The sequence below is a fragment of the Abramis brama genome (genome assembly GCF_963993115.1).
Source record: "Abramis brama genome assembly, chromosome: 16".
NCBI lineage: Eukaryota > Metazoa > Chordata > Actinopteri > Cypriniformes > Leuciscidae > Abramis > Abramis brama.
This window is the reverse complement of record NC_139978.1, coordinates 32,209,451-32,236,204: the sequence shown is the minus strand read 5'-3', so window position 1 is coordinate 32,236,204 and position 26,754 is coordinate 32,209,451. Positions and strand designations below refer to the sequence as shown.

Genomic DNA, 26,754 nt, shown 5'->3' with positions numbered 1-26,754 from the left:
TAATCTTAATGATACTAAAATAAAGGCACGTTCACGCCAAGAACGATTACTATAAAGATTACTATAACGATAACTATATTAGCGTTCACACCAATGCACAATATCGTTCTGTTTATTGTAAGTGCACGTTGCAGTTTCGTCTTCTGCTGCTTTAAATGCTTAAGCTCGTTAAAGCAGGATTGATTTGCATTGGCTGTAATTCATCAGCTAGAAAAATTAAATCGTTCTGAAAGTGATTCCAACAATATTGTTACTCTGTGCCATTACCGTTATAGTTGTGGTGTGATCTCTGCTATTCTTTTATACTTAGAACAATTTTTAGAACTATACCTTTATCGTTATCTTTATAATTATCATCCTGGGTGTGAACGGGCCTTAACATGGTTTGGATTCACATCTGGATCCGGTTACATAAACTTGCTAAAAATCACATTGTGTTCAAGACTGATCTTAAATGCAAGTCAATTACATAAAAAGATGAATTGTTCTAATTTGATTACCAAAAGTAAGACTGATTAGCTGTAACTACTATAATTGCTAGTTGGTCAGATTAGTTCTTAAGACATACAGTAGTCTTAACTTAGCAGCTATGTTTATGCATCTGGCCCTCATAACATTTTTGAACATTTGAATCTGAAAAGTAAGACTGATTGCCCCTTGGCAAACTGCTAGTTGATCAAACTCTTAAGACAGCAGCTGGCTGCTGATTTTAGCTGATTTCTCCTCGACGAAAAAAGACACTGAAGCGATTTGCAGAAAGGTGCAAGTGTGTATGTTGGCACTGATGATTTTCCCACTGGTGTATTTAAAATGCATCTCTTTTTAAATGCGCTTGTAGGTTGACACCGTGGGAAATGTCACAGCTGGGTGACATTTGACAAATGAAGCCCAGCGGATGGCGAAGAATCTATTAAAGGCGGTGCGTTTGAGAGATCTGCATTCGTTTTCAATTGGTATTGTGTGAACCCGACAGTATCCGTGTCAAAACCCGGTGCAACAGAAACACACGGGTGTCAAACCCCATCTGCTCTCTCCAGCTGCGGCGAGGAGAGGCGTGCCGCTCCCCCCCCATCACCCCCCCCCCCCCAACACCCCAAATGCAGCACGCTTCACTTCATGCCCCAATGTGAGCATTAAATATTGAGGAGAGGGACTGCAGGTTTAAGTGATAATTTTGGGTGGATTAAAATTGTTCATTTTGACCCTCTATTACATGTTGCTTAACTTAAGGTAAAGTAAAAAAAATAATAATAATAAACTATTTATTTATAAATTAAAATAAACTTTAATTACATTAGCGTTGTTTGCAGCTTATCTTAAAACACTAGTAGAAATGTTATTATGAAATATACCAATATGTTTTCACATATGTACAGACCCCTAATTTTACATATTGCTTCCTAAATAATATTTTTAATTTATATATATTAAGTGTTTAACTAAATATGTTGTTAAATAAACAAAAAGGTTTAGACGTTCTCTCATAAGTCGTTCTCAAGTTTAAATGCAACAAAATCTCACAATACAAAGTAAATATATCCTGGCTAAGTTTCATTTTCATTAATGGTGCTGTTAAAGATTTCATTTTAGCCCTTTTGCTAACTTCCTTCAAATGACATGTCACGGTCAGCCAACCCTGTGTCAGCAAATCAGATCGATTGACAGGCACAAGAGAGCACTGTGATTGATTGCATTTCTAATTGGCTAAATATCACTCATTATCATAATCATTTCTGTGATATCTGTCAGATAATAAGGAAATTTGATGTATGTAAAGAGCACCTTTAATGAAAAGGAAAAACTGCTAATATGAAGAGAAAATGTTTAGTCTGTCTGTTCACCTGAAGTGCCTCTCCGTAAAGACAAGCCCCGCCCACTCCCCAAGCGCTTCATTGAAAACTGTTTCATGACGTGTCTGTAAAACCCCGCCCCCTCTCCCTCAGAGCCGCTTTGCGCTGCTCGCTCGAGTCTGAGATCTTCCACAACAATGTGGCACACGCATAATGGGATTTACCGGGTTCACTTTCAAACGCTTTTGTTGTTGTTTTAAAAATTAACGAGAGTTTCGCTTTGCCTTCCAAGGGGATGAAACGCAGTGCCGGTGAATGAAGTGAGTAAAATAGTTCGCTGGAAAACTTTTCTGCGTTTATGCGTTTTTTGGATTGTGAACGCTGAATATGCTCTGTAAATGCTTTAAAAACACTTTTCACCTTTTGCCCTTTAAAGATTTAAAATAAGTGCATTTCAGTTAAAAATGATATTGTTTGGGTGAAATGTTTAGTGTTATGCAATGTTAAATTGAATGCCAAGTTCTTATGATCTTGGGTTCATTAAATTATTAAGGAAATAATGTATTGTTTCCTTTTCCCGTACCTGTACCTATTTCATAACTTACCATCAGAGCACTGGATATAATGCATCTTTGTTCAGTTCGTTGTCCAGCATATACTGTTTATTTTATAACCTTTCAGGAGCTTCACTGCACTCTGGGACAGACCTCTGAGAGTATTCATTGATTTTTACTCTTGCATTCTATTTCAAGCTCTACATGCTTCACTTTGATAGGGGGATAAACAACAACAAAAGAAACATGAAAAGCAAAAAGGTTTTCATCTTTATTTAAATGTCTGCCATTGAAATGTAGTTTGCAAACATTTTCAAACTGAGAATTATCTAAATTGCTTTTGTTCTGTAATGCGTTTCATAAAAAAAAAAAAAATGCTTTTCATTCAGCTGTTTGTAAAACTTTACTGGGACTGATTTCGTCTGTCATTGTAGATGAATAACATCACACAAATGCCAATGCATTTGAAACAACATTATCAGACAGCTGCGTTGGCAGCCTATTCTCAAGACTCCAATTAGTCCAAGGTGACTAGTCAAAGACCTACAAATGCCACGATAACCTGTTGTGGAGTGGATCTAATGTATTCAGGCTTAATTGGAAGATAACTAGATGTTTAATCACACATTTACTCAGTGGTTTTCCAGTCTCTGTATCAGCAGCTTGCGGTTATTGTACTATTCCTCCGGGAGGTGTGGCGTACCACTTTAGGAGTGGCGATTTGGATTGTGTCTTTTCAGCGGCCGTACCAAGTTTCGTGAAACCTGAACATCCCTTTTCACCCTCTCTTTCTTTTTTCACGCGCTCCCCCCGTTGTTATGACTCCATTGTCTCCTTTCTAAATGCCTCCTCCCTTTTAGTCCCTGAGGAGTGGTGGGTTTTCACCTTGTGTTCAGCATATGGGGGGCGTAATTAGCTGCTTGTGTTGACATTCTTTTATTGTATCGTGCAGCCGGTACCCACAAACAAGTTTTTCCTCCCTTTAGTCTCTAATTTGAAATTACACTCCTGCGTATTTGCATTTTCTTTCCCGCTTCAAAGACGGCCCTTATCTTGTAAAATGTTTGGCTTGTAAACGCTTTGGGGAACCTTCATTCAGAGTCATTATTACACTCCCCAAGCTGGGCAGACAAAACACGTTTTTGTTGTTGTTTTCAGCCTCTAAAACAGCTATTAAATAGGGTGTGTAATGTAAGAAGTAGCCCGTGAATTTAGTGGCAGCTCCCTTCCTGTCGGTTTCACTGGAGTGAGCGTGTTTATCTGCTCCCATCAAATAATTAATGTTGCATTTTTATGCACGCAGATGCTTGTCAAGGTGGTGATGAAAGCAGTGTGGGCCGCTCGCGAGTGAGAGTGGCGGTGTGAAAATGAGAGCCGAAGGTGAAACCTAATAATCATCATCATACGGTTGATGGTTCCAGAACTGTTTTTAAAATTCACAGAGAGTAGACACTTCTCATACTCTTCCAGCTTATGAATATAGATGTGCACCTCTCTAACCTGCCAGAACTGTTGAATTCAATCAGCGTAAAATTGAAACGGCTCTTTTTTAAAAGGTTTACTATGATTACCTGTAGGTTGCTTTCCTCTGTGTCATTTTCCTGTAGTTTCACAGACTTTGCTTGTGATAAAAGCTTGCTTGAGCATCATTATATCTCCCATTGTGGCCATTATGGCTCATTACCATCAAAATAAGATGTCATCATATTTGTTTGTTCAGAGAGGTGATAATTACAGGGAGCCGGAGATGATTGGTTGGCTGGTTCATTTATTCCGACCGCAGCCGTGTTTTCTCCACCAGAAATTCCTACAGGACCTAAACGCACCCAGCTAACCTCTTGCTCTTCTTGCCGAAACGCCCTGATGATATCAGATATCTAGCAGCGTGCATGAAATATGCGCGAAATATTCATGAGCTCAGTTGGAGAGTATAAAGAAGCTTTGCTGGAAACAGGACGGATTGCAACAGAGATACAAGGATAGTTGAGTTGACGTGGCGGGAGGGAGAAAAGATTGAGTAAATATGATACGGCGAGTCTCTTCTATAAAATATTAGGAGTCTGAGTTGCATGCAACTGTCAGCGATGAAATATGCACGAGGTTACATTACTAATCGCCGTATTTTATCACACTCCTGCTTTCTGTTCTTCAAACAGCTAGATGCTTTCTCTGTTGTTTTTTGCCTATCTCTCTCTTTTTTTCAATTTTCCCCACCTTCTCTTTCTCTCTTTCCATATTTCCCAAAGTATCACCCCCTCCTGCTTGGGTGTAGTATGGAAATGAGAACTTGCCCACCCTCCCTCTGCACAGAGGTGGTGATTAACCACTGCACACCCCAGGCACACACACACACACTCTCTCTCTCTCTCTCTCTCTCTCTCTCTCTCTCTCTCTCTCTCTCTCTCTCTCTCTCTCTCTCTCTCTCTCTCACACATGCACACATACACTTGGTGTGCTGACACTTTCATGCCTGGCATCAAAGAGACTTGTAAATCCCAGTCACTCTCACTCTCAGTACGCATTCAAAGACCCAACTCTGTAATAATCAGTGGCGTCTTTGAGATGTGCCCATCTCCACGAGACATGATGCGTGTTGTGAGATGCTTTGTCTCGCACCAAATTTCCAGGTTTATTTCCACCCTGACACCTGCGTTAGCATGGCACAGTCTCACCTGCTGCGACGACCCCATTGATCTCCGCCCGATCTGCTGTGTGCGACGACACATACGCAATCTTACCTTATGACAACTTATGAAAAAAAGTGACTGTAGTTAAGCAAAAATTGCTTGCTTTTTTAATCAAGGAATATAAAGGGGGAGGGATGAAAATGTAATAATTCTCGTGACTTGCTTTAATCTGTGGAGCACACACACACACACACACAAAAAATATTTTTTAAAGTTTCTTTTATGGTCCATGCAATGAAAGCCAACAGGCTCAAGTGTTGCCTAATTCGTTAACATAATAAACTGAACTGATTATTGTTAGTTAATGTTAATTAATACATTAACTAACACTTATGATATTATGTTGTTAAATGTTTAATATGCATCTGCCATGTAATAGCCGGTGATGCTGATATGGCAATAAACTCAAATACTACTACTACATTAACTAACATTAACTAATGAGACCAAATCATGTTCCACAAAAGAAAGTACAGTAAGGCATACAGGTTTGGAACGACATGAGGGTGAGTAAATGATGGCAGAATTTTCATTTTTGGGTGAACTACCTTTAATTTAATTTGCTGTCTGCTGGTTCTTGTATCGCTTTATGAATTTAGACGCTGTGCTTTTCAATTATCTGAGATGTTTTAACATGCATTTTATGCATTTTGTGAGACACTTTGTGTCACATCAGATTTCCTGGTTACTTTCCAGTGAAATCTCGCTGCCCCCACATGCTGTGACCGCTCAGCCGACCTACGCCCTCTTTGTGTGGCTTGAACAGACGCGAATATGATGCAAACATCCTTTCTTAGAAGTTCACACCTTGACAAAGTGATCCAATTAGGCTAAGCAAAAATGTCATGACTTGGTTATTTTATCAAGCTTTTGCTAGAAGGGCGTAATTAGCATTTATGAATTTACATGCATCTGCTTGTACATGCAGAATTTTGCATTAAAGCTTGAAGCATGTAACCAAGTATTCAGATTTGCGGGGTAATTTGTAAAAATTTTGAAGTCATTTAAATCTCAATAGTGATCAGTCAACATTTCTGAATGCTTTGGAGATGCATCCTTAATGTCTATAGTGGATACGGCCACTTAAACCTAAAAATAGTAGCCAGACTATATTGTTCTGTCAGTTCAGACAGTGTGCTTTAAATTAGGAGAGACGTTTTTGTCTCCTGTCAAGCCTACTGAAGCGATTCCTTCCTCTGATAGTGCAAGCGCACAGCATGGGTGGGGTTCGCATGTCTGTCTGTTGGCTCACCCCCATGGAGGAGTCTTGGACTTTGAAGCTTGTCTTATTTTTTAACATACACAGAGGCTCACTTTTTTTTTTTTTTTTAATTTGCCAGCTAGATGCTTTGTGTGATGTCCTTCAGTTTTTTGTGTTTTCATGTGTGGAAAGTGTCTGTCTGGAAGCATTGCGTGTGCGTGTAAGCTTTGTGTCTGATATTGTGTTTTGCGTATTATGCACTCTGCAAAGAAATTAGACACACATGCACTCTATAATTACAACCGTGTCTGTTTCTGGGGGTAATGAGTGTTGAGTGAGCTTAGCAACCTAGCAAGTATGTGCTTTGTTTTATGCTGCTGTGTAGGAGAGGAAGTTTACAGTGATTGGGAACACGCGCACACACACACATGCACACACACACACACACACACACAGAAGAGGATGGGCGGAACAAGCGCTTCCAGCCAGGGTCAAAGGTCAGCCTGCAATCGAAATGACTCTCCCCGAATTGGTTGTACCTTTCAGGAATGATAAACTCTGCTACCTTCTATTTAAAACATGTTTACATGTTGCAAAAGCTGTTATTAGCGATATGCATTAAACATAATAGCTATTGGTCTGGTTTTACAATGCAATGGTGCAAAACCAACCTCCATTTATTTTCACCCTTTGTCAAGTCCCAGTTCTTTTGTGTGTGCTTGTGTAAGGAAGAGCTCGCCTCCAATATATATTCCAAGCTCTTTTTCCATTCCTCCTCACAAAGGCAGTAGCTATTCCTCTTTCTTAGTGAATAGGGAATGTGTTCTCGCTCTCTCCCATGATGCCCCGAAACAGTTATTACCATTTAAGTAAAAAAAAGCAGATGAATGCTGATGCTGCAAAAGCTCAACCTAATTCAAGCTGTGAAATTGCCTGTTTTGACAGTATAAGAGACCTCCTGCATTCTCATTTTTTAGCACACTTTTGTTCTGTGTCATTCTCACCCTGTCTGCCTCTGTTAGGTGGATCTGTGTAGGAATGGTTGCACACTGGGTGGGATTCAATCGCTCGGTCTCTGTTTCGCTTCTGTTTGCCACTCTCAGTTAAATTTTCGGTGAGGATACGGTGGTGGTGGCTCTATTTAGACGCTCTAGGGCTGTGAATGCCTCAGCGATTTATTCATTTAAGACTGACACATGTAGAATTTACATATTGTCATTTGAATATCAGTTTTTATCTTTATCATTTTAATCAAGGTTACTTGAGTTTATCAGGCTGTTTTCGCTACTGTACCTTTAAGACGGCTTTGTATAAATGACCTCGGTTATGATTTACAGGAGTTCCTGTTGCTCAAACAATAGAGCATGGTGTTAGCAATGGCATGGATTAGATTCCTAGGCAACACATCAACTAATTACAATGTATACCTAGAATGCTGTGTTAGGCTTGTGACACACTAGACTATTTTCAAATCTTCAAACCGATTTTTAAACCGTAGGAGACCACAGACATCAGGACAGTTTCAACTGATTATTAACATAATAATCCTCAGAACGCACACACTAGACAATTCGACCAGACCGTGAGACCACAAACCTACCGATTGTAGTAACGATTTCACAGTGACACGAGATCTCACAGAAACTCGCGTGATCTAACGTGACTTCAGAAGAAAAACAAACATGAAGGACGATCAACGTCATCAGCTGGCTCTCCTGGCGTACTTCCTTTTTTGTAGCGAAAAACAAAAAATAAATCTTGGCTGAGAAGACGCTATAGTCTTCTTTCTCAATCCTCCACTTTCGTGATATGTTTGTGGCTGCCATGTTTCAGCTATAAAAGCATGCAACATCCGGTTGGTGGAGCTTGTTGCTCTCATTGGATATTTGATATTTGCAATTTGGGATCGGGGAAGCTCTGACGCGATCGGGAGTAGTAAAACAATCGTAATGACACCATAAAATTGAGGATTTTTTGGACAAAAAGTCGGTTGCGACAAGCCTCAAATCTGGCCACGCCCCCCCCGATCATTGGTTGCCCGATCACCCCCGTGCCCAAAATCTCTTAATTTTCAAGTGGTTTGGCGAGCATAAGTCAGTTGTCATAAGTCAGTCACTTTGTTCACACTGTCATTCAATAATGAAAATGTATATAAATGTAAATATAGTTGTGACATCATAGCCATGATGAATTCTGCATTTAGAGGTAAATATAAAAAGGTAAACTAATATGGCTTCATTGCAGTAGCGTACATACTAATCGGTTTCGGACAACTGCAAAAATGAGCGAAAAGAGTTTTAAACTTGGTCGGTTATGTGCAGTTTTAGAAGAAAATAAATGACTTGGAAAAATTGGAAAAAGTTCTAACATATGTATGACTTTTTGTAACTTCTCTGGTTTGCCTAACATCAAAATGTGTCGGAGCCTATACTGAACTTATATTTTTTAATAAAAGATCAAGGAAAATTTAAATTTTCATGGTATGACCACTTAAAAAAGTGCTGTAGAATATTTTTTGCTGACTGCAGAATATCAAAAGCATGACAACTTATTATCAAAGTGTTTTTCCACTCTGAATGCAAGTCAGCATCATTTAGCTCTTCCAGATCCTGTTGTGCAAGACCTTAACGAAACAGGTCATGACTAAGGATAAGAAAAATCAGCTGGCGGTCTGTAGGCTTTCTGAACTCGTTTCTTTTGATCATGTTCATTAAACGTGGACAGCATGAGTCCTTAAGCTAGGTAGACAAGAGACACCGTACAAAGCGATGTTCAGCTTTCAGCCTTCATAAACAAGGTGAGGCATGAACGCATGAACTCTCCAATCAAAAGCCTAACTGAAAAGTGGCTAATCTCGCCAGCATGTCAAACTGTCCTTTTCTTACACACCATTCCTTTGAAGGTGGAGACGAGGTAAAATGTTATGCATACTGATAGATTCCAGCTTCTCTGGAATTCCCCCCTCCTTCACTCCTCTCCTTTGCTCTTTCTCTTCATCTCTCATATACTAGGCCCTCAAGACTTCTTGGCTGCTGTGATATGAATTAAAGATGAATCTTTCTTTTCCCTCTATAACTTTCTCAGATACTCGGTGTCCTCTGATACTTTTTCTCCTTCAAAAATGGAATCGTGTTTGGCGTACTTGCAGAAATTAGTCAAGCCTCTCTCTAGACTTGACTTGCAGGCAAGCCTAACTATTACTATTGCTGATATTTGGGGTTAGGGATTTGAACAAACTCCTCCTAACCTTAAGTGTTACACCTCGACATGCAACGTCTCTCAATGCTTGCCTTATAGACATGATGGCTCAAATTGTGTGGCTTGTTGAGGAAAGGTGTGCTGTGCAGTACCATTTAGTTTTAGTGCAGGTTTTAGAGGAGATTTGGGCACTTTTCAGCTGGTCAGGCTGGGAAACCCACTTGCTGACTGGTTACACCAAGTTAAGCCAGCTACGACCACCTCAGATCAGACCAGAAAACCATTTTTTTTTTTTTTACAAATAAAGAAATTGTTAAAATTTGAATAAAAAGGAAGTAAACACTGTAACCAACAGGGCACTTGGCAATCTGGTTAGTTTGTATGCACTGGGAATGCACTTGTATGCACTTTATTTTTTCAAATAAACAAGGTAAATAAGCAGACACGGTAATTTTACATACAACAGACATTAGCCAGGTTTCCATTACAGATTTGCGCAAAACTTTTACAGTATTTTATAAATGTCGATAAAAAACTATTGCGAAATGACGTCATTTCCATTAACTGATGTTATGAGACTAAACGTAATTTTTTCCTTTCGCAATAAGTCATTCCAAAAATCATGGCAATGGATGTTAGTAGGTTTAAGTATATCGCATCCACTGCACTAGCCATGATTTTTAATCGAAGGAGATGTAGGTGTGTAATCCAATCATTAATGGCAAGGAAAGCCCCTTAAACTTGGGATCGGCTACATATTTCTGGGTGTTTCTCCCTCCTGACTGCTCTGAGGTCTTGATAAATTGTGGCATTTCTTTGTTGTTTAGAATCCAGTATTCCCGTAATACTTTTGTCTTTTATGAGTTTAGTAAAGAACTCTGTCTCTGTCCAAACATACCACGCTGTCTTTAAAGAATGATCATGTGACTGTAAATGCAAAAAAACTGTTTCCATTGCAGTTTTGCGAAATTTTCCTTTGTCAAATTGCCTGAAAAATCACCTCATGCGAGCGAAAAAAAAAAAGTTTTTGCGATATATGGGAGTTTTTGCAAAATTGACATGTTTCCAATTTCAATTTGCGCAATTTGAAGGGTAGTGGAAACGCAGCGTGAAAATGACATGAATATGGCATAGTGGGCAACTGATGTATTGCAGCATAGTTTGAAATCAAGGATTTAAAGTCTGCAAGGTTTGTGAAATTATATTCAAAGACTGTTTAAAATTATATAAATGCGAACATGCTGACAGTAAATGAGAAAGTTTTATAGTGTTTGACTTTCTATTACTAATAATATAAAAAACAAATGCTATAATACTTTTTTGTATAACATTTCTTTAACAGAGACGTAAACTAATGAATACGGAGAATGGGAGCGCTGTGTGCTCAGGTGATGGCGTTCTCATCGCCGTCAAAATAAAAGTCCTGATTCCGACACATCGACCAAACAAACAAAAAACGTATCGGATTATGCCAATATTTAAAAATTGACAAATATCGGCTGATATATCACCTTGCCGATATGTCGGTCGACCACTACACACAACACCCTAGCAACCACATAAAGCTAAAAAACATTGAACACATTAGCAGTTGCATAGCAACTCCATGGCAACTAGGGCTGCCCCCGACTAAAGATATTCCTAGTCGACTAACACTCCTGCATTTTAGCGATTAGTCGAATAATCGTTAATTTATGATATTAATATAAAAACTTGCGTTTAAACAAGGAAAGGTATAGTCCAAGTTGAAGTTTAACACTTCCATATGACAGAAAATGCTAAAGCATGATATTAGCGCGTTCAAAATGAAAATTAAGCGCTTAAAACAGAATAGTAAAGCGTTTAAAGTATACAGCGCTTACACAAAAATCAGTGGCCAGAACGTTATAGGCTAATTATAGCCTAACATAAAAACAGCAATCCGACTGCCTGTGCATTTTAATAATTTATTATCAAAAATACAAACTGTAACAGTTACATGTCAAAAAAAAAAAAAAAAAAAAAAAAAAAACAGTTTTGAATAAAATAAAATAAAATTCGTTCTTTTAAAATAAATTAAATAAACGTATTAGTAACTTAGGCCTAGTACAAAACAAGGCAAAAAACCCAAATAAATACTGTAGCAAAAACGCTGTTTGGTATAAAAATACAGTGGAAATATAATTTTTATATTGTTCAAAAGGAAAATTAACAAAAACGAACAATTTAATTTATGCACATGGCACATCGCACAACGCCAAAACTTAGAATAAAAAAGAAGGCGACAAACAAATCAACAGCCTAAGTATTTGATTAAATTGTTTAGAACAACTATATTTAAGACAAAATGTGGAACGAATAATTTAAAGAACACTAATACAAATAAAAAATATCAGAGCAAAGCCGCAAACTGCCATTAAGACGACGGATGAGTCTTGACCTAAAACAACAAATTGCAAACGTCAGACTAATTTTTCTTACAGAATAAAAAACAACTTCTGCATTATATAAAAACGAATAAATAAAAATAATATGTATTTATTTATTTGTATAGCCTACCCGTTATAAAAATACCCGTTTTTTTATATATATAGCCTAACGGATAGCAAACAGAAACACTACAAAAAGGAAATTAAGCATTCTTACCTAAGCTTTCAATTCGATTTTATTTTTTTCATATTATGTGAGAGGAACACCAGCTTGTCCACATTGTTGAAGAAGGGAGCTTCTCGACTTGTTCACAATGAAGCCGGCCTTTGAAAAGATGCGCTCTAATGGAGTGGATGTGGAAGGGATACAGTGGAGGCGTTTAGCTGCTTTAGCGAGCTTTGGATATCGATGTTCATTTTTTTGCCACCATGCCAATGGTCCCGAATCAACCTTTGTTTAATCTGCCAAGTACATTTTTAGTTCATCCTTCATCAGATCTCGTTGATCTCTCGTTGCTTTGATGTCATGTCATACACTGACTGCGCAGTGCGCAGCCCCTGATTGCGTAATTTTTTCACGTGATTTTTTTTGCGACCAACCGACTAATGAAAATGTATTCGACCAAGCCCTCTTCATATCGACTAACGTTTAGTCGACTATTTGGGGGCAGCCCTAATGGCAACCACCCAGAACATCCTAACAATCACATAGCATCTATATAATACTGTGCTTAAAACCACTCAGAACACGCTGGCAACCACACAAAATGTTGGAAAACATTTCAAACACCTCAGCAACAGTATAGCTACACCCTGGCAACCACATGCAATAATCTAGCATCATGGCATTGAGTTCTGCATGGGAGGCACCACACGTTTTCTTAAGAAAATGAAAATCTAGTTTTTATTGCATCAGATGATTCTTTATTTTCTCTGTTTTGTTCAAAGGTTGATAACTGAATGTAACCACTGATGTTCGTGTCTTTCGAGTGGTTGAATAAAGCGGTGTCTGTTTTCTTGGTTTCATGATTTCATCAGTAAAACCAGAAAGGCAACAGCTACAGGCATCATGCATAATTTAGCACCTAACTTCTTCACATCTCTATTTTACTTTTTTTATCAGCGCTCTCATATTTTCTCACACACACACACACACACACACACTCTCTCTCTCTCTCTCTCTCTCTCTCTCTCTCTCTCTCTCTCTCTCTCTCTCTCTCTCTCTCTCTCTCTCTCTCTCTCTCTCTCTCTCTCTCTCTTCCTGTTTCCCCACTAGCCCTCTCCCTCTCCCTTTCCTTCTCTCCCTGTTTCTAATCTTGATAATTCCAAGGAACACTCTAGTCATTCTCATGTCATCTTGCGGTAGTCAGTATCGGCCAGTAAACAGTGAGTCAGACACCCAGAGACTGACACAAACACCAGCAAAGGATTTTAATGATAACAGGAGCCCACGTCTGGCGAGCTTTGGTACGTTTTATCAGCCGCTGTTCTTGCGTTTGCCACTCGCACGCTGGCATTCTGACTTTTCTGAAGTAAACTCCAGTATTATTGCATGTTTCGTGGTCTTAGATGCGCGTCTTTTATTGCATTGGACCAAAGCCTGGCAGTCTCACTCAAGCATCCTTCACTGCCTGTGTGAAGGTGGCAGGACTTTGATGAACAAAAGAATGTATTTGAAGCCTGTAGTCTTTGTGCTGCATGGTGATGTGCGGCAGTAGGTATTCTTTGGGGTGTTTTTTTGTTAACTTAACATTTGTCTTCTCTCTTTCTTTCCCCTCTCTCTCCCTCTCTTTATTTCTCTATCTTTATTTTTCTCTCCCGATCCCCATCTGAATCACCTCCTCTCTCTGGTTTCCGCTAAAACTGACTATCTTGCTTTGCCTTCTGACTCTCTTCCTTCCTTTTCATGTGTTGCTCAACTTTCCATGCCCCTCTCCCTCTTCCTTACTGTCTTTCCACGTATCTTCACATCCTTCCCATAAATCTCTTCATGCACGCTGCCTTCACTTTTCTGACTTTGCATTTCCGACTAACTTTAATCCCTGCTATTTACGTTCCTGCCCTTTCCATCCATTCTAAATTATCTTTCTTCATGCGTGCTGCTTTTTAACTGCCTCCCTCTCTCTTTCTTCTTGATCTCTATCTCTTTTCAGCAGGTGAGGGGGTGCCATGCCAGCTGCTGCTCCCCTGTTGCTGCTCCTCGCCATCTTGTGGTGGCCTCTGGTAATGCCTCTGGTCCCCAGTCATCTTCAAAGCCCCCCTACATTCATCTCCCTCAATGGCTCCCGCCTCAATCACCTCCTGCTCGACAGCCACTCGGGCCATGTCTATGTGGGTGCGGTAAATGTGCTCTATCACCTTTCCCCAGAGTTGCAGCTGCTCTCTTGGGGCAAAACGGGGCCTAAACTAGACAGCCCAGACTGCCTACCACCCATCGATCCCACTGATTGCACCCAGGCGGAAACCACAGACAACACCAACAAGCTTCTGTTACTGGAAGAGGTCAAAGGAGGGTATCCACTCAGCCTGATTGTGTGTGGGACGGTCCTGCAGGGCATCTGCGAGAAACGAAACTTGGAGAACGTCTCTCAGGTGCTGTACAAGACTGACAACCCTGTGGACACACAGTATGTGGCGGCAAATGACCCTCGAGTGTCCACTGTTGGGGTGGTGGTGGAGCAGAAAGGTGTTCTGCTTATGCTCGTTGGACGGGGCTACACCAGCAAAGGACCTGGTGGGATCCCACCAATCACGATGCGGCGCTTAGCCCCAGTTGCCCGTCATTCTGCACCAGCATTCTCTCACGAAGAACTTGGAAAGCTGGTCGTTGGTAGCTACTCCGAATACAACAACCACTTTGTGAAAGCACTCCAGCACAACAACTATGTCTACTTTGTGTTCTCTCGACGCGACGTGTGGGGCAAACGAGAGTATCGGACATACGTTTCGAGACTCTGTGCAGGCGACCCCAACTTTTATTCTTATGTGGAGGTGCCGCTTTCCTGCGGTGGAGGATACAATCTGGCACAGGCGGCCGTGCTTGGCACACACCATGATCAGCCTGCGCTGTTTGTGGCCATGGCTATGGGACAAGCGTCGACTCCCACACCCACAGACAGGTCGGCTCTATGTGTGTACATGGTGGAGAAGCTGGATAAAGCCCTGCATGGCGCCCAGCTACTTTGTTACACACAGGAGGGCAAAGACGGCAATAACAAGGAGAAGGCGTACATTGAGTACGAAGTGTCCTCCAGTTGTCTGAAGCTCCCGCAGGTAAGTTGTTGGCCTGGGTTTTTGCAGTCATTCCTCAAATAGGATTACAACCCCCTGAAATTCATCATGTTGTCCTCAAAGGGCCTTTGATGACTCTGCCAACTGATCCAACAAAATAGAAATTTTGCTCTTTGCCAGTTTTTTTTTTTTAGGCTCTTGTTCCCTACACCCCTTCCACCATTCAAAATCAGTTCCGCTTCAGACCCCTCCAAATAATGGCTTAATTTAAACATTAGCCAATAAGATAGTGGTGTAGGCTGTTTTTTTGCGGTAGCATGCAATTAGGTATCCGCTTATTTTGCCAATCTCTGACAGTTGTACCCGCCTACCTCAGCATGGCTTCAAAATAATTTCTACTAGCAGACGAAGGGAGTGGTTCCATGAATGTAACGGCTTTTAATGAGGGGGTAAATCCACAGCTAAAGAGCGATAAGTAGGAATATACAGCTATGGATAGCCACAAGATATCTGCCCATTAGCCGGGTCGTGTAAGACAGCATGGCGTGTGGTTTCTTGGCGACAGATCAGGGTCAGCTGGGGCTTTTTTGCGACGGGTGTAAGTCTGGGCGAGTGGCAGCTGCCTCAGTGCTGACACAGATTTGCGTCCAGCTGCCTGCGCCAATGCTAATCCGCACGGCATAACAAATGCAGCGGTATCTCCCAAACTTCTGCATGTCACTGGGCTGATTCTAATTCTCTGCTCTGTGAATTTCAGAGATATTTCCATCTTTAGTTTGTGCAACCGTAATGTAATGGCCATTTAGCGTAACAAAACAAGTTAGTGAACTGTAATTTTGGGTATACAGTGGTTTGTGTAGTTTATGGTTTGTTTTAAGTGTGACAAATGAGTACTGGAGAGTTTCTAAGAGCGAAATCTAAAGAGGTTTTGTTCGGAGGAGGAAAGTAGGTATGGCGGGGACTAATGGAGAATGGTTAATGTTCAATTCATGTGTCTCTTGCTGTGTGGAAGGGGGTAGTGTGTATTAGTATGAGCTTGGGAATGAAAAGGAGTAGTGTGTATGTGTGTAGCCTCTGGGAGGTGGTTAAATCCAGCTTAACGCTGCAGCTGGTTTGAGTTTCGCTGACCCACATCCTCTCTGAGCTCACTGCCCCAGTGACCAACACCCACAGAAGCCCACTGAACCGTTGACCTCAAAGAAATAATAATGTCACCACATTTGGGCTGTACGGTTCACTAGAATGTCTAATATATGACTTCTGTCTGCTAGTCAGCTAAAATCTGCAATTGCTGATATTATGTAATTATCAAAATCAGTTTTAGAAAGTCACCATGTGCATAATTTAAACGCTTATGTTCAAACCTGAGTGACTTAGAAATTATAAAGAGAACAGCAATGCATGGAAACTACAGACTAGAATGAAATTGCATGGGAATAAGATAGTTCTCCTTTTGTACACAATGTCCAGGAAGGGTTATTAAAAAAGTAAATGTGGTTAGTTCTTATTTCATTTTAACTTTAAGGTCATTATATTCATGTTGCAATTTTAACAGTTATTGCCATCTCAATAATTCATAGGAAGTATTGCAGAATGGCTGCTATTATCTTGTTTCAAACCAGTAGGTGCGTTTGGTGTTTCTGTATTTGACCTCCTTTGACTTCAATTGCGTGCCACCGTTCCACTGTCCCGTGTGGCCACTCCCCTTGGTCTCTTAGCTGAGGTATTGTGTCCGTCCGTCCACTGACAGCTGCAATTCTAGAATAGCATTAGGTCAGGACACACAGACCCATAGCTGGCTCCAGTGAGTGCATCTAAAAATCACTCCCAGCCATGGATAGATGATGGGTTGTGTTTGACAGACATCATTATAAAAGCAGCTGAGCTTTTTTAGTATTGATTTTTATGCACATGGCAAGGACAGGATGTTTCTGGCACTATCCAAATGTTAAAAGTTGACTTTGGAAACTTTGTACTTTCCCAGTTTTTAGAGCTCAGACTTAATATTCTGCTTGCATTTTGGATATTAATTGTTTATAATGTCGCCGCTCAGGGTTCTTGTCTCAGTATTGTAAGCATTGGGGCACACAGCTGTCTGTCTGTGTGATTAGCCCGAACCTCATTATTTCCAAAACATTTAACATTCATTAATTCCTAAACTGTTTGTATATCATTGGACTGAATTCAAAGTACAGCCAAATTGCATATATTAGAAACTTGCATGCCATTTCATGTGAACTACCAGTCAAATGTTTGGACATACCTACTTATTATTAATTATTATTATTATGTTCCGCATCTTAAGATAATAATAGTAAATCGTTAAAACTATGAAAAAAAAGTCATAATTTTTTCGACCAAATTAATGAGCTGCATCCTTGGATGGTTTTTAAAATTATTGAAGAAGTAATATATGCTGGGCACTTGCTGGCAGCTTGTCCCTTCACTATACAGTCAAACCCATCTATTAAATTAAAAATAGTCTACAAAACTATTTAATGAATTCAAGCGTAAGCATTTAAATCAAATGGTTTTGAAGATCCAAGTGTCAAGTGTCCACACTTTTCACTAGTAGTGATGTTTTAATGAAAGAACACTGCAATTCTATCTCAATAATTTCTTTCCTACTGTCTCTGTCAATAAAGGTAGGCAGAAGTTCCTCTGCCTACTGTCACAGAGAGTCCTCTGTGCACTAAATAAAGTTGTCAGCAGTGGCGTATAATCAGTTTATGGGTGTGAATCGAGAATGGGTTCTTATTCAGAAGTGATGTGTATAAATATTCCGGAACTGAATGGCTCCGTTTACAGCCTGCATTCTTCCACTAACGCAGACAGAGCACCGTGCTAAAACCGTACTGACAGTGTTTTCATGCACCATTGCTGAACCACTATTGGATCAAAAGTGCCAAAAAATCGTGTTTTGGCCAAATTGTGAGGTTGCAGCCTAAATTTAACGTGATGAGAGCCAGTGAGAGAGAGAAAAACTGTTGAATTCCCAAATATTCCCATTCCTAATAACTTCCCTGCCATCTGCTATAATTATGAACTGTGAATGATGAACACATTTTGGTGATGGATGTAGGTAATGTAATGTTTCTGGGTCATGCAGGACTCTCTGACAGAGTACCCATGCGGAGGTGAACACACGCCCAGTCCCATCGCCAGTGCCATTGCTCTCGAGGCCTCGGCCGCTTTCACCTGGACTCCTCCTATCACTGCCGTCACCACCGCAACTGAGGTCGGCCACACCATAGTACTACTAGGAGACAAAAGCGGGAAGCTACACAAGGTATGACTCACTGCTATTTATTACTAGCCATATAACATGCTATTTTTCATCTTGTATCACGTTTTAGTGGAACTAAACCTGCAATTTTGTGTTAGCAGCACAAATCACTGAAGCATAATGGGAAAAATCAGCATGAACAACTGCATTTTAAAGACTGTTTACCATCATTAAAGAAAAGACTTCTTCATTGAAAAGCAAACACATGGAGTAATCACAATCTGTCATTAAGCACTAACTTGCCAGTAATGAGCAAACCAGCCTACAGCATGGTAATCTTATGTTATTAAAATCGCTTGGTTCAGTCAGAGTTCAGCTAGTGTGGGTTACATTATTTATCAGGATAAAGTTTGGGAGGGTATGATAGCATGTCCTTGCTCCAAAAATTGGATGAGAAACAGTTTTTGGTATGCATTGCAATGTGGACACTTTTGTATCCTTTATATGAGGCCTACAGTTGAAGGCCACTAGAATTGAGACAGTGTATTTAAAGATTACCTTTCAAAGCAGAAAGACATAAGACATAAAGTTAGCTTGAACTGTTGCGTTTGGTGTTTAGCTGCTATTTAAGGCAATTGGACAAGAGAGTGCATGCATGTCTTAAGCTCCTGCGCTCTTAGAGGTGGAACAGTGTAGAATTAATTCATGAGTCATGGAAGGTGAAAAGAAACGCATGATGAGCAATTCTTATTCTTGGCACGCTAGGATTTGGTTTCAATTACGCAAAACTCATTGTTCCAAAGCCTGTATTACTTTCTTCTGTGGAGCACAACAACATTTTGAAGAGTCTTCACACAGAGGTTTTCTGACCCACAAAGCCCCATAAAAGAGGTCTGTACAACTTATGCTTTATATTTCAACAAGATTAAAAGGAGCTACATTTTTCACTGAAAATCTCTTCCCTTCCGGCGAAGCTCTGAAATGGCAGTCAAGTAGCGTTGAACTTAAGTAACTATAGTCTTCAGAAGACTTGAAATGAAGTGCAAGAGAATGAGTAAATAATGATCAAATCTTTATTTTTTGGATTAACTATTCCTTTAAGATCCTTCAGGCAGAAGATCCTCGTGCAACGTATTCATTCAGTCTTGGGAAATAAACTCCGTTTTCTACATCACGGTGTATTTTTTTGGTTTGTTTTTAGGGACAGATATGTTTTGATCTGCCAATTTTGCCCACTTTCAATCGAGAATGTGGGGTATTTACAGCTCGTGATTGGCCCAGTCTGGCCTGAAGCTGGTGTGATTGTGTGTGCATATAAAAGGGAGTGTGCGTGTGTGTGTCTGAATGCGAGTGGCTACCTCATCAGCATGAGAGGACATGTTCTGAATGCTTATTGCAAGCGCCTTGGGGAGAACCGATCTCAGGGGAGCCGGTCACATGCGGCGCGCTCTGGGTCGGCTGATAGGGGTGGTGGCAGCGGCGCTTGGAGTTTTTCATCCCTCAATCCCCTCCGGTGTTATATTAAATATTAACAGCGAAACTCTGAAACAGCAGCTTGTTTACTGCCCAAATATCTCCTCAGGCAAAACTTCTCACAGACAGCCCACGGTCTCACTTCTCCTGCCTGCAAGATGCTGAAAAACACACCGGCCTGCTGAGATTGCAATTCACCTGAGCTTTGTGGCCAATGTGTGCGTCTTCTGTATATGCACATGTATGCTTTTGAATAAAACTAATTGTAAGCATTCAACTTTAGCACATAATTCACCATGCAGCATTTGTCCTACAGACATGATTCTTTAAAGTCGGCATGAAATGAAAATTGCAATAGTCGTTTCTTCTCTATTGTGACATTTAACAGTGAAACTGCTTCTCAAACAAGAAAAATGAAGGGCAGAACTTTATTTCGTCTATCGGGAATTGATTGGATCATTGATGTGCTCTGATAAATAATTTACTGCAATATTCCATTAAAAATAAGAATTGTCCATTTTGATTCATGTGGCTAGTTGTAGAAAATTGTGCTATTACTTTTATAAGCAATCAGACTTCATGTGCCTTTATTTTTTTGCAGGTGTTCCTGCATGCAAATGGTACCGGTACCAAATATGACACCGTGGAGGTGGATGCAGAGAGTCCCATTAACGCTGACCTGCTGTTGGACTCCACCAAACAGAACGTCTATGTATTGACTGAAAGAAAGGTATGAGAGACAAACGGCTTCTTTCAACTGCCAGCAACTGAAACAAACAGCATCTGTTACATTCACGCTCTAAAGGGAGAGATTACACATTTACTTTGACAAACATCATTTGAATGACAGATTTTTTTTCTCAAGATGAAAGTCTGGTTTTGTTTTTTGCATTGTCGAGTAATTGCCAGTGGAATCGTCTTGGCAGCCAATCAGAATTGGAGATTCTTTTTTACACAAAAGTTGCGTTCTCTTGCATTTGATCAGTTTGCAATGCAAGAACGGTGATCAGGGCCTCTGATTTGTGTGTGTGTGTGTTTCAGGTTACAAAGCTCCATGTAGCTCAGTGTGAGAAGCATTTAGACTGCCACTCCTGTCTGTCTAACCGAGATCCCTACTGCGGCTGGTGTTCGCTGGAGGGCAGGTACTTGAGCTCACCTGATTACTGTTACACATCACTGCCTGCTCTTTCAACACACCCTTCCCATCAGGCCGCACCTCTCGTTTTACATAAACAGCACATTTAATCATATGACGATCATTTCCATAGATCATTTTTGATATTCATAATTTCTTCAACGACTTCTGCTTCCACAGAACAGCAGCTGTGTTACCGGTTCAACTATTTTGGGCTGTTTATGCAACCCTTTTTGTTTGGGGATTATTCTAGGGATCATTATCAGACTAAGATTTAATACTACACTACCATTCAAAAGTTTGAGGTCAGTAAGAAGGACGTTTTTTGGAAGAAATAAATAGTGACAGTAAATATAAAAGAATCTGTTTCAAATAAATGCTAATTCACAAATAATCATCCTCTCTGCTCTCAAATCTCATGCATCTTATCGTGATCAGGCAAGTTTTCAGGCAATATCGTCTTAAAATTCAGTCTGTTCTCACACAAAGCTATTGTATTTCTTTAGAAAGAATTTTTTGTTATATATTTTAAAAGATTTGTTTTGGAGCTTGACATCATAAATCACAATCCATTTTTGTTAAATATTAAGAAACACAAGATCAGATATTGTGACAAAATAATGGTGTCAGAACTACATGAGGGGTGCGGGTCATTTTTGTGTTTTATTTTCTGAATCTAATCTCTGAGAGGACTCTTCAGGTTATTCAATTTAGCTGTAACTCTCAACAGACCCTTATCTCATTGTGTGTGTTTGTGTGTGTATCAGATGCACGCGGAAGATGGATTGCGCACGGCATGCTCAGCTGCACCACTGGATCTGGAGTTACGGTCATGAGCGCCAGTGTGTGTCTATAGAGAGTCTACAACCCTCCATCCAAAGCAGAGAAGAACAGACACGGGTACATTCCCAGATCCCACTCTCCTGTCACATTTTAGTCTGTGTGGTCTTCATTGCAGCCTATTTTAGCCAAGAAACGCCCACTTAGACAGGAATTGACTCCCTGACCGTCATGTAACACTGTGGCTAACCAGGCATGATGTGATAGCAGAAAGCAATTAAAGCTGTCTCTTCCATTTTTATCAGTTTTTTTTTTTATTCTGAAAAAGGCTGCAGTATACAAAATCTCATTGTTCCAAAGTCCTGCTTCTCATAACAATATTTTAAATCTCATAACAGTATTTTAAATCTCATAACAGTATTTTAAATATATTGTGCCTCATTAGAGCATTTTTGCTTTTGTTGTGGATAGACAGACTATTTCTCACTGAATATTTGTCACATCCTTGTGTGTGTGTGTGTGTGTATATATATATGTATGTGTATAATATAATATAATATAATATAATATAATATAATATAATATAATATAATATAATATATACCAGTAATATATACTACTTTACTACTAGTATTCTTATAGGATGATCAGTAAAGACTTTTATTTTGTTACAAACGATTTCTGTTATAAATAAACACTGTTCTTTTGAACTTTCTATCCATCGAAGAATCCGGAAAAAAATGTATGGTTTCCACAAAAATATTAAGCAGCACAACTGTTTTCAACTTTGAATATAGTTAGAAATGTTTCTTGAGCAGCAAATCAGCATATTAGTATGATTTCTAAATGATCATGTGACTAATTGCCTCTATCTACGAATAGCAAGGAACAAATCATGTTCATAACTGTGGTGTAAACTAAAATCTATTGACTAAGGCTATTTATTTATTTAATAAAAATAAAATAAAAACTGACTTACTTCAGTAGTAAATGCGTCAATGCAAGACAGAAAGTTGCACTCGAGGTCTTCAATTGCACAATAACATTCTTGTAAGGGGTCAGGAACAGTTCTGACTGGTTGCTTATGCAGGACTCTCAGACGATTACACAGCCTGAATAGTTTGCACCAGCATCCAAACAAAAGTATTGACAATATCTCCTATTAGTATTCTTAAGAGCAAGCATGGCCTTGCACACTCTTAAAATGGCCATTTAAATATCTGATCTATTTTTTTCTTCTGTGCTTTCAAGGTCTCTTTCACAGTTCTACAGTTGCCAGTCTTGTCAAAGGATGAGTCTCTATCTTGCGCTTTTGGGAGTTTGGCTGCTCAGCCTGCGGTTGTCATGGAGAACAGAATCACATGTCAATCACCAGCACCAGAGCAGCTCCCCCCGAGTCCACCAGGCAACGGTGAGCCACGCTGACGCGATCGCATTGCCAAGACGGTTTTATCCCAGCAACCAACTGTTGTGCTGAGGGAATGAAACCCAAACCATTTCTTTTCAAGAGAGTGTGCTTTTTTTTTTTATTCTTGGTAATCTGAAACTAGCTATCATGATTTTTATCTAAGTGCACAAGCACCTTCAGAGATAACTAGCTTCTTAGAATATGTTTGCTTGCATGTTGTAAATATGCAACGATTTGTCGAAATTGAAAGATACTCCTGTTGATTTTACTGACGTTGAATCTGGGTTACAGGGATTATTTTGACGTAGGGTTTTAGCTTATCTTTTGTGCAACTAGAAAATGTCAATCTGCCAGGACTCTGTACTAAAGCTTTTAGGCAAACAGTTCTGAGATCCTGAAAATGCATTGTGCGTCTCTCTAGAGTATACAGTAGATCAACAGTATTTACTGTACAGGGATGGGTAAATCCATGTTAAATACTGAATATCACTTAATCGCATTTCAAGCTGAAAATTCTAGGGAAAAAAGGAACTTTGAATTATTTCTGGTTATTATGTCATTTGCTTTGCTGATATTTTACATGAATCTGTTTATTTGTAGATCACGTATCTGTTCGAATGGCACTGAAGTTTGGAGACGTGACCATCTCGCAAGCAAATATCACCTTTTATGACTGTAAAGCAGTCGGACGGCTCAACGCTACTTCACCGTAAGGACACGTGCACACAAAGTTCATGCTCTTGGCCCACTTGTAAATAAACCCACACATGCATAACACACCGTGAAAGAATTTAAATACATGTATCATTAAGTAGTTGAATGAACTATGTAGACATGCTTGTGCACAACACTCCACTTTTACAGAAACTAACCTGCAAAAATGTTCAGAAATCTTTGCCGTTTTTACATCACACTCACAAGCTCATTGAAATGTTTATATATCAATACCTTTTAATATTTAGTGACTTGATACGTCCTACTAAATGAGATTGAGTGATGAAAGCCAATCATAAAGGTCTTTAAGCTAAACTTGCAAAAACTACCTGTTTATGTGAATCTCAAACAACCTGTAATAAACAAATAAGTAATTATGTTTTGCTTAAAAAAATGAAGCTAACTTCAAATTACTTTTTCTTGGCAATTAAGCAAATTAATTTTCATGACTATAATGCAAAAAAAAGTCATTCTCATTATTTAAAAAATGACTTTTAAAATTTAAAGTACTTTTACATCATGATAATATTTGTCATGCTGCTTTTAATTTTATGCTAATTTAAATGAAAAGCATTTGTATTCGAGTAATTTGTTGTCCTTATTTTTTTATGCAAAATGTTGTTTTTCTGAGGGCGAGGGGGGGTGAAGTGTTTTCATGACTTAATGGGCTTAATTCTAAATTGGTCTTGGCAAGAGTGTGGAAAATTAGTGAAAATATAAAATACGACTGTTTAGTGCAAGAAACTTTGACATGCATTATAAATGTACTAGATTTGAATATGAATATTATATGACAACACATACTGGCTGTCCTCTGCCATATCACATGTGATCTGCTGCAGGTGCATGGCGTGTGTAAGCAGTATGTGGCCGTGTCACTGGTGTGTGAAGGATGAGCGCTGCACTCATGATAAGAACTGCCCCCTTCAGCACGTCATCTATAACAGCAGAGTAAGTGTTCGCCCTCCCCCAGGGTTTACCATTTCATAACCACTTACAGACAGTCCACGGGGTCACGACCTGTTTGGTCAAAGGTCAAAATAAATGATTATTGTTATTACTATGCGTGGAGGTCATCTGCTGAAACAGGAATATATCCAAAACATTTCTAAAAAGTACCATGTTTATGTAGGACACGCTTTCATGGTTTTCTTTAAATACCTTGTAGCATAGTGTCCATCTATTCATCAATCAGACTATCTCTGACTGACTGTCTATCTATCCTGTATATCTATCCTTTATATCTATCTATCTTACCCATCAATCCTGTCTATTGGTGTCAGTCACCACATGCCACACAATAACTGTGTAAAGGTCATCAATTTTGAAATGAGTTCAATTCATTGAAGCAGCTCTGCAGAAGACAGTGACGTCATAATCCAGCTCAGTTCTCATCTAATAGTGTCAGTGCAGTCAAATTAATAATATTGCTGATTGTTGTTGTTATTAATATTACTTTTTTTTAAAACTGTGTGGTAACTTGGTCTTAAAAAAACACGTGTTTTGTGATCTTCCAAAAACTAATTTTATCTCTGGTGACTAACTTGCAAGATTATTGTTTTCAAAATTATCATGTTTGTCTAAAACGCTGTGGCCGAAATCATGCAGTCATGTCTAAATTTGGTCCATCCAATCAAATCGCACCTTCCGCTGATCATTTGCATTAAACTGAAAACCAATCTAACCAACCCTCATGTCACTTTCAAAGAAGTAGGTGCAGGTCACCTTTGCCCTCAGTGAAACACTTATTTTGTGTGTGTGTGTGTGTGTGTGTGTGTGTGTGTGTGTGAGCAGGAGCAGTCAACGCCCCGCGGGCCCGACTCTTGCCCCTGCGTCTGGGCCCTGCAGAGCTCCCCTCTGGTTCCTGTTGGCTTTGACACCGAGCTCTCTCTACAGGGCAAAAACCTGGACATTTTTGAGGTGATGCTCATCTGCCATTTATCATTTCACCCCATCTATTGTGCCTGAGCCAATATGTTGGCCTTGACGTTTCATGGCTGTGCATTTTAAAAGGCCATTATTCCCGGGTGTTCAGGAGGGTCTGGGTGAACTCATTTATGATAATGCATCTGGAATGAGGAAGGGGGGTTTAGAGACCTCTCGTGATTAGCGTTTGATTGTGTGACATACCGTGTGTTATTCTGAACAGGATGAGGAAGATTACATGTGCGTGCTGGTCATCGAAGGCCAGGAGCTGAGTTTGCGGGCCACGTTGGACCGCAGCAAAGAGACGGGGACGCATGTGTTCAAGTGCGCCGCTCATCAGGTGATTATTAAATGCGCCCATTTATTCAACACAGCATCGGATCACACCACAGCCGCTGCGGTTAATATAGACTTGTGTGTGACGTCTGCACTGATAATAGCTGTAATTTATGACACCAGCCAGAAAAACACAGCAATTTAAACATGGATTTGTTTATGGTGCCACACATAATTTGTCTGCATGCACCTGGCTGATTATACATTGATTTTGTGTGTCTGTGTGTAGTTTGGGTACTCAGGAAAGCAGTTTGAATATTCCGCTCCTGTATACCTGCAACGGGGGACGCAGCGTATAGATTCAGCTCCACATCTCCGCTGTGAGTACCATGATCATTTCAGTCACTGAACATCCTCAAAAATGATCAAATTAACTCTCTTGTTTCTAAACAATGTACTTACTTATTTGCATAACTTAAATGCATAAAAATTATAAACAGAAATTGTACAAATATATTATTTATAAATAAAAATAGATCAAAAAAGATCATATTTAGAATATACAATGTTATATGATTCTATTTTATAATACTATATATAAATAAATAAATATATTATAAATAAAAAAATAATAAATAAATATATATATTTTTTTTTATATTTATATTTAAGCTTTTATCAGGGATGGATCATCTTGTGTACATGCTAGAAGACTCTGTCCTTTGATAAGATTCCACTTTGTTTAGT

At 39.5% G+C, this 26,754-nt stretch overlaps 1 protein-coding gene across 4 annotated transcripts in view; it reads left to right on the top strand.

Annotated features, from left to right (window-relative positions):
• The window catches only part of plxnb3 (plexin B3), a 76,439-nt gene that overhangs the window by 31,509 nt on the left and 18,176 nt on the right, over window positions 1-26,754 (top strand). The window contains exons 1-12 of one of the 4 annotated variants that reach the window (XM_084086637.1): window positions 1,988-2,110; window positions 13,992-15,111; window positions 18,179-18,358; window positions 20,370-20,498; window positions 20,810-20,910; window positions 21,671-21,803; window positions 22,935-23,094; window positions 23,692-23,800; window positions 24,648-24,756; window positions 25,600-25,725; window positions 25,955-26,071; window positions 26,297-26,387. In XM_084086637.1, the coding sequence (XP_083942763.1) occupies window positions 14,008-15,111; window positions 18,179-18,358; window positions 20,370-20,498; window positions 20,810-20,910; window positions 21,671-21,803; window positions 22,935-23,094; window positions 23,692-23,800; window positions 24,648-24,756; window positions 25,600-25,725; window positions 25,955-26,071; window positions 26,297-26,387 (2,359 nt within the window). In that variant the 5' untranslated portion in view covers window positions 1,988-2,110; window positions 13,992-14,007. Of the gene's footprint in view, window positions 1-1,987; window positions 2,111-13,180; window positions 13,306-13,991; window positions 15,112-18,178; window positions 18,359-20,369; window positions 20,499-20,809; window positions 20,911-21,670; window positions 21,804-22,934; window positions 23,095-23,691; window positions 23,801-24,647; window positions 24,757-25,599; window positions 25,726-25,954; window positions 26,072-26,296; window positions 26,388-26,754 lie in introns of those variants that run through there. The other 3 variants (XM_084086639.1, XM_084086638.1, XM_084086640.1) reach the window with 3 other exon arrangements.